Raw genomic sequence first — 13,240 nt, forward strand, 5'->3', positions numbered from 1 at the left:
TCTGGAACCTAATAACCGTAATACACGAGAGACGACTGTAAAAATTGATTTTGAACAAAACATGATCAAAATATGAATCTTAGAAATACAAGTAAATGCAGGGAGGACATCAAGTGGAGACTTAGCATGCCCTCCGTCCAACACATAGTAGCAGATACCTGCTGGAAGATATTAGAGGACACCACCCCGAGCTTCTCAATGTTTTAATCAAAGTACCCCTTTGTCATTCAGGAAATGAATATGAAATAAAGAAGAAGAAAAATGGTTCAAGACGTGACCTACTTGTAGGCCAAAGTGGCACTGAAGTGCTGCTTGATGTAGGCCTCCAACACAGTGTTGAAATGCTGAAATTTCCTGTCTGCGATGAGACTTATTATGTAGATCTTGTGGGAGAGAGCGTAAACGACACAACCATGGCATGAGAAGCTTAAGTCATCATCTAATGGATGTTATTGTTTTGGTGATGTCTCACCAAGGCGTCAAACACGAGGATGTCGTAGTCGTCGGTCTGAGAGTGTTCCATCATGATGTTGAACAGCGCATCCAGAGTGTCCTGCAGGAACTAGCACAAGGAGGAGAGGCTGCTTTAGAAGAGGTTAAACATCTGCGCATGTGTGCAGGCACACGACTGACCTTCACCACCTCCTCTCCATCAATGAGCTTCAATTTCTCCAGGTTTTCTTGCAGGAGTTCGGGTCGAGTCCTCCATTTAAGAAGCCCCAGCAGGCCCACTGCAGAGGCGAGAAAAACAGACTCTCTCTCACCACTAAGGTCTGTCTTGCTTGGAGAAAAAAAAGTGCCAAGTAAAAGTGTACCAAGTAAAACAAACATCTACAGCGTTGTGGTCAACTATAACTATTAAGTTCCATTCACTTGTTTTTTTCAAGGCAATCGGTTTGCATGTTTTATTTTAAGTAAGGTTAACCCATGGATTTTACAGTCGCGTCCCATCGATGCTCGAGACTCGATGCCTATGTATTACTGATAAATACTTGAGCAATAAATGGCAACCGTCGTCTCTAACTACCCTGTTTCTGTCTGTAGATTCTGGAAGGCCTCTTTGGTGGCATCATATACACCTTAAAGCAAAACTGCCACATTTTTGGGAATTTTGCCCATCATTCACAATCCTTATGGATTGGATTATGATAGAAAACGAGTTAGTATGAGCCAGCTAACAATGCACATCATGGGAGGGACCTATTAGGATGCTAAAGCCCTAAAAGAAACGGCAACAGTGTCCCATTTACATACAGTAACTGACCTGTATATTAACCAAGCTACAGCAATATTGTTATTGTAGCAGCTATATTTATCTGGCAGAGTAACACGGCGCCTCGCTAGTCGCTATGGTCTCAGCGTTACCACCACGCCTCAGGCCACTGCAACGGGACAGACGGAAGAGTGGACACGACTGCCTTACAATTTCGCTATGAAGACTCAAAAAGATGCTTGTTTGCTGTCAGCGTTTTTCACCTGAGGACTGGAACATAAGCCTTGTGCTGCCAGACACAGCCATCCCAATGACAGCGGACATTGGAAGTGTCGTCGCTCTTTCCATGCTGCTGCTGTCGTTGTTGACGGAAGTAGCGTTAGCTCCTATGGGCTATGTGAAATCAATGCGCCTAAGAAAGAAGTTTCCGTAATGTTTTAAATCATCAAAATATGGCAAGATACTGTGAGTATTACATGGTATCATTAATGCACTTGTTCATGCATGGTCACAGCATGGATATGAAACAATAAAACGTTGTTAGAGGGTTTTTAGAGGGATCATAGTTGAAATAGGTACTGTACCTCCCATGAGGTGCATCGTTAGTTGGCTCATACAAACTCGTTTTCTCTCGTTAGAACGCACAGAAAAGGGAAAGAAATATGTGTTTGTGTTTCACATAAGGATTGTGGATGATGGGCAAAATTCCCCCCGAAAGTGCAGTTTTCCTTTAAAATGAAATCACGTGTGTGTGATGTTAGCTGTTGCACAGGATGCAGTGGGAGTTGATTGTGATGAAGGTGCTGGTGAGTAAATATTAAAGAACAAACTGTTCTCAAAGTGCTACAGAAAACTGCACAATTATTTTTTACTTTTTTGTTCAGTGGCATTTTGTGGCACTCAGTGATTATCCGGTTCATTGGAAATGAATCGCTGCTTAGACTGTGAGAGGAACAACAAAGGTAGAATCCTCCAAAGGTTCATTTGTCACGTCCATGTTTCTCTGACTGATACTGTACATGAAATGGATTCTGCCATTAGTTCTGCAACACTTGGAAACAAAGAACAGCTCTACGTAACTGCAGGGCTGATTACGAGGAACTATTTGCTCTTGTGTCCAGAAATTTGTGACACATCAAGCAGCACATCTGGTAGGTGGCCTTAAACAACACTGCCGTTGTGCTGCGCGTGTGTGTGTGTGTGTGTGTGTGTGTGTGTGTGTGTGTGTACGTGCATGCAAAAGCGCCTGTGGTGCAGTTGATTCAAACAAAGGTTAATGTTCATTACCGTGATGGACTCTGCAACAGCTGCTGTGCCGGCACCTGTGTCAGATCTACTTGACTATCTTGGATGCATGAGTGTGCGTATACGTTTGGGGATGTGTGCTCAACTTTAGAAACATGGCTGCCTGCCAGACTGCGTAGGACAAAGTGACAACATTATAGACACTAATAGACTCAGCGTATTCACATCATTCTCTATAACTTTGCTATGATTACACTACACACCCTTGCTACTGGTTAAAAAACAACAACTAATAAGCATGTTGAGTCACCCCCACTTGTAAACAGGCCGACAGAGTCACCCAGAGAGAGCCTGACCTTCCCCTCAGCTTATATCACCACATAGAAAACAACAGGATATAATCTGGTCAGCAGTATGTTCCCTGAATTTTGTCTCTAAAATATACTTTAGTTGGTTATACAGCTCTTGTTTTTTTAGGTGTCATTGTGTACAACCGCATCTCTACCCTCTTCTGCCCTTTTGTGTATGTTCGTGTGCTTTTTCTGAACTTAAGATGTCCTCTGCTGCCAATGGAACCTTCCCAGAGTGGCCATATCAAAAAAATGTCACAGAAAATGTCTAGTAAAAGCTCGAAGCACACACGCACGCGCTTCCCTGAGGACACCTGCTGGATGGGTAGAATTGGGGACACGACTTTTTAAAAGAGATGAAAGCATAATAATGCCACACAATGATTAGATCCAACCCGCCCTACACATAAAATACTATCTACACATTTGATTTAAAGCCCCACTATCGTGCTAAATTGACCTTTGAATGTTGTTATAATGGTAATATGTGTGCCTAGATCCTGTTTGAGGGGCAAACGAGAGAATAATCTATTATCGCCCTCAGTTGTTTGCTCCACCTTTGAAAAGGCAATCAAATGTGCCTTTTTCCTAAGTAGAAAAATGTATACATTAGGAGTGACACGAGATCTTGTGAGATCTTGCAAGACTTAAAAATGACAAGATTTCACGCTCAGGGAAAAAAACAGTCTGGCGATGATAAATTAATTAATCACACAATAAATGAAAATAACTGGATAATTTTGCCAGCCTCGATATATTGCCATGTGCATGCATGTCTTTATTCCTCAAAAACAGACACGCTTCAAAAAATGCTGCAAACTTTTAACAGTACAAACTGCCTGTGGAAAGCACGTCTCACAAGGCATTGTTTTGTGAGTCAGTTCAGTTAAAAAATCTGATGTCCGGTCATATACTGTACTATTTTATTGTGCTTTTCTTAAGAAATAATGTTAAAATGTCATCGTCTCATCCTTGTAGACCCAATCTTGTGTATAGTCTCGTCTAGTACACGTGTACAGTATACACTAGGGATGAGCCGGATACTGGTTTATGGATAATGCATTTTTGCCGAATATGAGCAACAAAACGAGTACATCTCATCATTATCAGTAATCATGATGAAAGAAAATCCTCATGATGTATGCACGCTTCACGGTCTGTGATTGGCCAGCCACACACAGCGACCGCCCCTCCCGAGACACACTGTGCAGGCAGGAGCCACATAGGAGCTGAGCGGTGCCTCATTCACATCCACCGTGCAATTGGCAAATTGAAAATGGCTCGTGTGGCGTTGCCTCCGCTTTATTAGGTTTTCCTCAGCTGGCCTGTCTTTCGGTTTGTATCTAAAGTTACTTGGTAAACCTGTTTGGTAAAATACGCGGTGCATTTGACAAGACAGCGCTGTGCAGGGCTGTGTTGCGTCCGTCACTTATGCAACTCAATTGGGGTGGCATGACCGAATTTTTCCTTGAAATGTATTTTTGTTTCATTCCATGAAGTCACCATAAGAGAGGTGTGCTACCTACAACATAAGAATTTAGTGAACTTTCAGTTGGAAGTACACAGACGGTGGTAACAGTAACGTGCATTGACTGGCCACAACATTAGGTACACCTGCACAGCTGCATCAACCATTCTGCCTGTATGGCTATCATACTACATTATACACATAATCGTGGTCAGATATTACACCCCCCTCAATACATTGTAGTATGCATGTTGCCCATTCCCAGGTGAACCACACCCATTTCCGGTTTATGCCCCGCCCGTTCCGAGTACAGATACGGATCAGTTAGATGGGTGAACAGATACAGATACAGATAGTGGCATACTCGCTCATCCTCGTACACCCACCACTTCACAGGGACAGCTATGTCAGCTATGTTCGCGACAGACGTGGGAGCTGTAAGCATTTTTGTCAGGTCTGCCATTTGACTGCGGGGTGATGAAACGAGGGAAGGAATACAAGAACCACATCCTACCATTCTGGGTGAGCTTGGTGGAGCACACCAAGGTGGAAATGGTGAAACTGTCTCTGGAGCTGACTGACAGGCCGCCTCCGCCCCCGCTCACATTGCTGGTGCTGCGGCTCAGCGCCCCCTTGTGGAGGTCCCCATGGTGATGGCGGGTGGAGGGCAAGGACAAGTAAGAATTGACATCCTCCATGCGCTTGCTGTCACCCTATAATGACAACGTGCAATCAGTCATATTTCACTAAATTCTGCAAAACTGTTTTATGACAGTGAGAGGAAAACACTCTACCCAATACCTGAATTTTAGATTAGTTTCAGTCCTAGGTGGCACCTGTGGCCTCTTTAGTGCTAAACCAATAAGTTCTATTGAGTAAGTGGAGGCAAAAGCAAGGACTAAACTTGAAGTGGCTCAGAGACTGAGAGGAGTGAAGTGATAACAGGAGATCATTGAGCAACAGGGCACAGGGAGACCATCCATTTGGTCTCTGAGTACATCAGGAGTAATTAATCTTCACCGTGCTTGACATTTAATCAATAAGTGGATTCATTCTTACCTGTGGCTCATTAGGCATGAAATCTATTTAGCTTCACTCAGCCTGTTTGGGTGGCCCAAATGTCACATCCAGGCTTGCTGTCCATGCACCATCTTTTACTGGCGTTTTCACATCTCAGTGCAAACATTTCTCTTTTTCAGGTCATATTTTTCATTATTTCCAGACTACAGAGCACACGGTATACAAGCTGCACCCACCAAATTTAAAGAGAAAACAGGATTTGTTCTTATAGGGGCCGCACCAGTCTATGAGCCATCGGGCGGGTGTCGATGTCGTAACATGGGATATTTAGTACACACAAGGATTTTTTAAACTTTTAATTAAATCAATGTGCAAACAGTGCAAGTAACACAGCGAGTTAAACAATAGCCTACTAGAAAAGTTATTGGTCACCGCCCTCGTCCCCTCCTGGGAACTAAAACCACTAAAGTCATCCTCTTCACTGTCAGACTCTCGCCACACACGGTGCCAGTCTCTCTCCCTCTTTTGTTGTTGCTTCCAGCGCCAACCCCGCCTTGAGGCAAATCAGCCCCAGAGCCCGTGGTGTCCTCCGCAGCACGCAGCAGTTCAGCCCTCCGAAAGCCGCCGGCGACAGCGGACCTCCCGACACCGCTCCATGCTGCCAAGGTCCATCGGCAGACCCGAGCAAAAGCCACTACATCGATCGCCTTCCACCTGAAAGCCACATCAGATGCACCTCGCCACGCGTTCTCCATTATGAGTAGTGATTTGGGGATCAATACTGAAAAATCAATACCTCTAATACCAGATCTTTAGGCTCTAAAATTGACTCTCAAGTCAAAGTATCAATACATTGATACTTCAGTATCAATGAGAGGTAATGTATATAATGTATAACAGGAACACAGTGGAAAGGAAATTATTGAGACCTCGTCTATGATATGCAGCTGCTTCAAATCAATGAAGAAATTACTCTGATGTCTTATATTCTTGATTTTATAAGCTAACCTATCGGATCGGTATCGCCGACATCAGCCTGAATTTTACTCAGCATCAAATTGGAAAATAAATCAGTGGTGCAGCACATGACTAATGATGAGGGCCCGAGCACGAAGTGCAAAATGGCTGCTCTGAAGCACACCAGATCGACCACGACCACAAATTAGCCGGATTGCTCTATAAGCCGCAGGGTTCAAAGCGTGAGATAAAAGTAGCAGCTTATACACCAGAAATGATTTGTCAATATGTGTTTGCTTGTTTGTTTGTTTGACCAACATTTATGCCAGGACCGTCGGCTGAAAATGATGTGTTCTGCTCTGACATTTCTGTCGATGTGACAGAAAACCTAGTATTACACTGCTGGACCCCGCTGAAGAACCCAATGTGCAGTAGGCATACAAACAAGGAATATTGGCTCTATATGAATCCTGCATGTTTTGATGTTTGTCTCATTGGGACGTATGCTCTCATATTTGAGCCCAGCTAAAAGCAAATTGGATGAACTGAGCGGACACAACTTGAAATCAATAGCGTTGTTCCTTTGATCTGCAGCAACAAACTATTTGTCTCCGTTTCTGAAAAGACTGCAATTGGTAAAGGCAAGGAGCGATTTTCAATTGTCCTCCTCTAAGGATGGAGGCTTGGATACAATTCAGAATCAATGGGTCTCCTGCTCTGACCTCGCCTTCAAAAAGTGTGAACACAGCCAAAGTCGTGAAGTTTTCCACCATAGCAACAAGGTTCCCTTTTTATTTATTTTAATATTGAATTCAAATAAATCTCAACATTCATAATGAGAGGCCACCGTTATATGACCTCTGTTTGACATTCTTTGAGGCTTTACTGATGCGTGCACCAACTTTACGCAACAGCGACATATCCAGGTGGTCCCCAAGTGGTTACATACACACACTGCCGTAAATGATTAATACTTAATGCAAAAAGGAAAAGAGAACTGGTTACATTTGACATGTTCTTTGTGTGTTTTCTGGACAGTGAGTGACTTAGAATTAAATATAAGAACTCGTCTTACATCACAGTCTAGGAATGGAACCCGGACGTAACCCCAGCATCACCTGTACTGTGATTTAAAGCGCCTATTGTGCAAAAAATGAAATAGTTAATGATGTACTAACAATAATACACTCCTGATCAAAATGTAAGGCCGGTTGAAAAAAATTGCAAGGATTTACATTTTGGACTGTTGGATCTTAACTCGTTCAACACCAAAGACAGTTTTAAAAGTTGATTTAAACCCGAATGTTCGCTCCCAAAGACGTATTTCAACATCTAAAGGACAAAAAAAAAAAGATGACACAACTGCAAACTAATAGAGGTCACAGTCACTGCAGTTTTAAGCCATAAAAACGGCCACAAGGTGGCAGTAGTGCATTTGATGAGCGCTTGGCATGGATCTTTTACACCAGGGGTGTCCAAACTTTTTCCAGCGAGGGCCAAAAACTAAAAAAATGAAAGGATGCAAGGGCCGTTTTGATATTTTGTAAAGCAAAAAATAACATTTCCAAATTTTCCAAAAATTACATTTTGCTTTGTTTGTTTCTGAAAAAATGTATTTTGTCTTTAATATATTTCTATATACTAGATACTAAAATTACATTTTTGTTTATCATTGTGAAATCATAAAATTGCAAAATTTTTCCTCATTTCTAGTTGGGAACTGATATTTACCTGAAAGAGTTAAAGAGGTTTAGAGTAGAGCTTCAAAATGCACAAAAAAAGAAATGGGAGCCAGACAAAACTGACTTGTCATGAATTCGCCCAAAGAAACAAATTAGCTTAAAGCTATATTGTGTGGGACAACACTTTGAGTCCTTGGCTTTCATGGCGTCATGAAGGAAAGGCCTCCTTCCTTATGAACATGTTGCAGCCTCTGACCCTCCCCACGCTCAATGAGCCTGCCCAGTGTATACGCAGGCTTCGCTACACATTTTAAAATAAAGCTTGGGGCTCTGCCAACTATCTATCAGCCAGCTACAGACATGGAAGCTGTAAGTTGTATCTTTTCTTCTTCCTCAGCAAACAGGGTAACCTCGCAAGATGTGACTACTCAAACTGCCGTGTTCCCAGTCGGGCTCATTAAAAACACTCGCAAACTGTCTAAATTCCATCACCCAGACAACATTTTGGGCAACACACTTTCAATACAGTACTGTGGGACCTCTGAGACTTATTTAAAAAGGGTAAAAAAACATTTTTGTATATCTTAAAAATAAAAAATAAAAATCTGGTGCTGACCTTGAAGACCACTAGGTCATGAAGCCCATCCTGAAGAACCGTCCCGTCATCCTTCATCAGACGCACGAAGGACATGGCAAACTTCTTCTCACTCTTGTCCTTAGCTGGAGATGTGCAAAGCGCCACATGAAGAAAGGACAGCCCACCACAAAAAAGGGAACAAGACAGCTTCCTGTATCATCAAGTGTGTGTGTAATGATGCATTCAGGCAGTTCCCAAATTGCCCCCAATGGTTGCGCCCTTTCTGTGTCACGTTCCACTCATTGGAGGGGCGAGGGATGAGGATGCAGGGGAGGAAGCTTGAGTGTCGGAAGCGGAAGAAAGACTCTTGTACTCACACTCTTGGGAGGATCGGTGTCTGAACATGAAGCGAAGATGGATTCTGTGCATTTCCTCCAGAGGGACGACCACCTGGAGGACAGGAAAATAAAACATCATCATCATCATCTCTCTGAATGTTGTAGTGGGCTCCACTGGGCTCATCCGTTTGATGGCAAAGCTTTCAAAAGTAAAAATAAGAAGTAAATAAACTCAGCATCACTTTGCACCTTAAATGTCTCCATCCAGCGGGGTTGTTTGACTTGGTAGTAAATGACTGATTTGTATTCACTTGTCGCCTTATCGCCGGCTCCGAGACAGATGGAGTTCTTGCAGGAGAGAAAAGTGGCTGTCATACTCCAATGGGGAATTTAAAAGGTATTCACGTGTGGTAAAAAGCGGGGGTTCCGGGCTTAACCTTGCTGTCTAACCTGTATGACCTTGCCCTCCTCGTCGCAAACACACATGATGACCTCCACGTTTTTCTGCGTGGTCTTGTTATACTTGTCAAAGTCCCCGCCCTGCAGGGTGAGGTAGATGTCGTTGCGGACGTCTCCGGGCATGATGATCTCAGGGAAGCCCAGCTTGCGTGCCACAACAGTGCTGCGGTCCACCAGGTGAGGATATTCCTTGCGAATCTGAACGATATCGCCGACCAGAGCCTTCATGGTCACCCACAGTCCTGGGCAGAGACCGAGGACATTTCAACAGGATACTTTGTTTAGTTGCATGGTTAATACTTATGTTAATGTTGCGGCCCGCGGCTGTTTTTTTTATTAGCCTGTGGCACATTCGAAAATTATAATTTAACAAGGAAACTAAAAAAAAAAAAAAAAAAAAAAAAAAAAAAAAAAAAAAAAGTTCAAGTTGTAATATTATGCGAAAACAAAAAAAAGAAAAAGAAAAAAAGAAAAAAGAATGAAGGGTTTTTTTTTGTGAAAAATTAGGTTGGGGAAAAAGTTACTACGACAATAAAATCAGGTTATTATGGGATTAAAGTCATACTATTACGAGAAGAAAATTTACAAGAAGAAAGTTTAAGTATTTGTAAAATTATAAAACAGCAAAAATTTCATCAAGTTAATCAAGTTAAAATATTAACACAAAAAATTTGGATTCTAACAAGAAAAAAAAATGTCATTTTAGTAGTATGAAATTGAAATATTTTCTAAAAATACGCTTAAAAAATTTTTTTTGAAAATTTGCTTGGGAAAAAGTTATAATATGGGAATCAAGTCCACAGAGAAAAAAGTGCAATTTTACTAGAAAAAAACTGCTAATATACATGGAAAAGTAAGAAAAAAAAGTAAGAAAAAAAAAGAAAGACATAATATGACAAACAAAACAAATCATGTAACTGGGTTGGGGGAAAAGTTATAATATTATGAGAATAAAGTCAAAATATTATGAGAATAAAGTCAAAATATTATGGGAATAAAGTCATATTATTAAGAGAGGAAAGAGGAAGACAAAACTTGAAATATTCTTAAAATTATTTTTTTTAAAAGCAACAGCAAAAATGGGGAAAAAACTGCAGAAATTTTACAAAAATAAAATCAAAATATTAAGAGAAAAGAGTCGTATTCTAACAAGAAAAATGTCACAATTTTATGAGGAAAATCATTTCAGTAGCATGAAGTTGAAATATTTTTTTCCAAAAACGCTTAAAAAAAATGAAGTTGGATTTTTTGGGGGGAAAATTAGTTTGGGAAAAAGTTGGAATATGGGAATAAAGTCCAAATATTACGGGAATGAAAGGAAGAAGAACATTTCCAAAGATGATTTAAGAGGAGAGTTTCAATATTCGGAACATTAAAACGAAACAACAGCAAAAATGGGAGAAAGAGCAAAGGCTGAAGTTCATATTATCAACAGGCCTTTCCACCTACTGTACGTCACCAAAATGAGATGCAGCTATTTTCTTGAAATATATGATCATTTCTCAGCATATCTACATGTGGTGCTTTACAAAATATCTACGTGGCCCGTGCATCCTTTCATTTTTCAGCATGTGGCCCTCGCTGGAAAACGTTCATACACGCCTGCCTTATGCAACAGAACTGATTCAATCATTGATTTCAGCAAGAAAATGGGAGAACCGTTTCTTCTTGCCCCGGCTTGTCTTCTCAATCTTTTATACAGATGTATTAACCTTTAATCAGGGCAGACTCGCAGAGATTGCAAATCTCTTTAAGGAGATAATTGTTTTACATCCTAGTGCCAAACAGGCAGGAGCAGACATAACACGTTTGCACACAAAACAGCATAAGATTCTTTTTTTTGTCATTATCTGTCATAATTGACATACATCTGCATCTTTGGCATCATATTATGTGTAATTGTACGGCTGGATAGTATCAATTCATTCATTTTCCTTCTGGGAAAGGCTGGACAATTTATTCCATAATGGCTGCAACAGAGCAATTGGTACAATTTGTAATTTTTATTGCGGCTGGAGGACAAAATATAAAATTTTAAAAAGGTTGTGGATGAAGAAATGACATCTTAAAAGGAAGATCCCCCCGCCCCCGGCAACATCTTCTGGTTCGGCAATAAGCCACATAAGAGTACTATCAAGAGTTCTATCATTTAGTACAAGCATCTCCGTGCACACACTAACATTTTCATACATGAGAGGATCAAATGGACAAACATTTAATTACACAAATGGATGTTGCTTCAAAATTCAGGGGTGTCCAAACCTTTTCCACCGAGGGCCACATACTGAAAAATGAGAGGGTGCAAGGGCCACTTTAATATTTGTAATCAAGAAAAAATTGCATCCCAGCTTTGATACACTGTAGGTGGAAAAGCCTATTATTACTATTAACTTTCGTCTTTGCTCTTTTTTTTACTCATTTTTGCTGCTGTTTTTTTCATATACCATTACAATATTTCAACTTTCTTCTTAAGTAATATTTGTACATTTTCTTCTCACGATATTATGACTTTCGACCCATAATATTTGGAATTTATTCCCATTATATCGTAACTTTTTTAGCTAATTTTCAAAAAAATTCTAACTTCATTTTGTTTTGTTCATTTTTATAGTATAAGTATAAAAGCTGTATATAAAGATAAAGTTGTATTATACTGTAATGGGAAAAAAAAGTCATAAAATGATGAGGAAAAGTAAACTAAACTCATTTTAGTAGCCTGGAGTGGAAATATATACACATTCATAAACTAAAGTTGTAATTTTTGGAAAATTAGTTTGGGAAAAAGTTATAATATTATGGGAATAAAGTCAAAATATTACAAAAAGAAAACGTATAAAGATTATTTAAGAAGAGACTTGAAACACAAAAAAATAAAAAAACAGCAGCAAAAATGGGAAAAAAGAGCAAAGACCAAAGTTCATATTGATAAAACACTTTTTAATTTATGTTACAAAGATGAGATGCATTTATTGCTTTATTTTTCTTGAAATAGAGGCCCTTGCATCCTTTCATTTTTCCACTACAGTATGCGGCCCTTGCTGGAAAGGTTTGGACACTCCTGGTTTAAGTAAAGGTACCCGAGGGCCTCAGGTCTTCTTTCATATCAAGGTTGTGCTTACGGCCTTCAGGTGTGGCAGCTAAGATAAAAGCTCCATGCTTTGAGGTTGGGAAGATGGCGAGGGCAGGAAATAAAGAGAAAGTAATATGAAAACAATAGCTAAAGGGGGCGTATGATCCATGCCGTCGCATGAGTGCTCACAGCAAGACAGACAGGAAGTGCCGGTGGACGACCGTACCTTGGCCGCCGCTGTCTCCTCGGGACGTCGTCACTTTGTTCAGAAAGGTGTGGAGGAAGTCGTTCTCGGCCACAACCCTGCGCACGTGCACAAATATGAATGTATTTGAGGGCTTTCAGGAGACAAGACGTAAGAGCAGGAGTAATGAACACGTACGGGGAGAAGGGAATGAAAAACTGCTTCTCGTCACATTCAACCTTCCCTTTGATGATGTCACTGATGTCCATCACTGGTAAACGAGAAAATATGTATGTTTATATATACATACATATATAAAATATGTCTCTGTCGATATCATAGCCAAAAAACCTTTTAAGTTCAAAAGTTTACTGTGAGACTTTGCAGCTCACAGTGGACCATCATTAATGCAGCAGCTGACCTTCAGGGTCAACACTAAAAAATAAATGTAAGACAGTAAAATTTTAAACTTTCATTACTCCAGATAAAACAAGATAAGAGTTCTTCATGCACCTGCCACCCCAAAAGGCCGTCTGAGACCTTGCGTGCACTTCTTGTTGGTCTCCTTCAGGTCCATCCTGCCCACTCGCACTATCTGACAGATCAGATAAATCTTGTCCCTGCTCAGGTCCTTATTGCCTAAATCCTGTCAGACAAGCACAGGCAGATTAAATTTT

At 40.7% G+C, this 13,240-nt stretch overlaps 1 protein-coding gene across 6 annotated transcripts in view; it reads right to left on the bottom strand.

The window, feature by feature from the left end:
* The window catches only part of LOC129189599 (dedicator of cytokinesis protein 2-like), a 180,266-nt gene that overhangs the window by 109,975 nt on the left and 57,051 nt on the right, over positions 1-13,240 (bottom strand). For 5 of the 6 annotated variants that reach the window (XM_054791433.1, XM_054791432.1, XM_054791431.1 and 2 more), the window contains 11 exons: positions 13,077-13,209; positions 12,762-12,834; positions 12,606-12,682; positions 9,301-9,551; positions 9,100-9,198; positions 8,890-8,962; positions 8,552-8,655; positions 4,791-4,989; positions 634-731; positions 473-562; positions 283-383 (listed from right to left, as the gene is read on the bottom strand). In XM_054791433.1, coding sequence (XP_054647408.1) covers positions 283-383; positions 473-562; positions 634-731; positions 4,791-4,989; positions 8,552-8,655; positions 8,890-8,962; positions 9,100-9,198; positions 9,301-9,551; positions 12,606-12,682; positions 12,762-12,834; positions 13,077-13,209 — 1,298 coding nt within the window. Of the gene's footprint in view, positions 1-282; positions 384-472; positions 563-633; positions 732-4,790; positions 4,990-8,551; positions 8,656-8,889; positions 8,963-9,099; positions 9,199-9,300; positions 9,552-12,605; positions 12,683-12,761; positions 12,835-12,914; positions 12,999-13,076; positions 13,210-13,240 lie in introns of those variants that run through there. The other variant, XM_054791435.1, reaches the window with a different exon arrangement.

This window comes from Dunckerocampus dactyliophorus, chromosome 11 (assembly GCF_027744805.1).
Source record: "Dunckerocampus dactyliophorus isolate RoL2022-P2 chromosome 11, RoL_Ddac_1.1, whole genome shotgun sequence".
Classification (NCBI taxonomy): Eukaryota; Metazoa; Chordata; class Actinopteri; order Syngnathiformes; family Syngnathidae; genus Dunckerocampus; species Dunckerocampus dactyliophorus.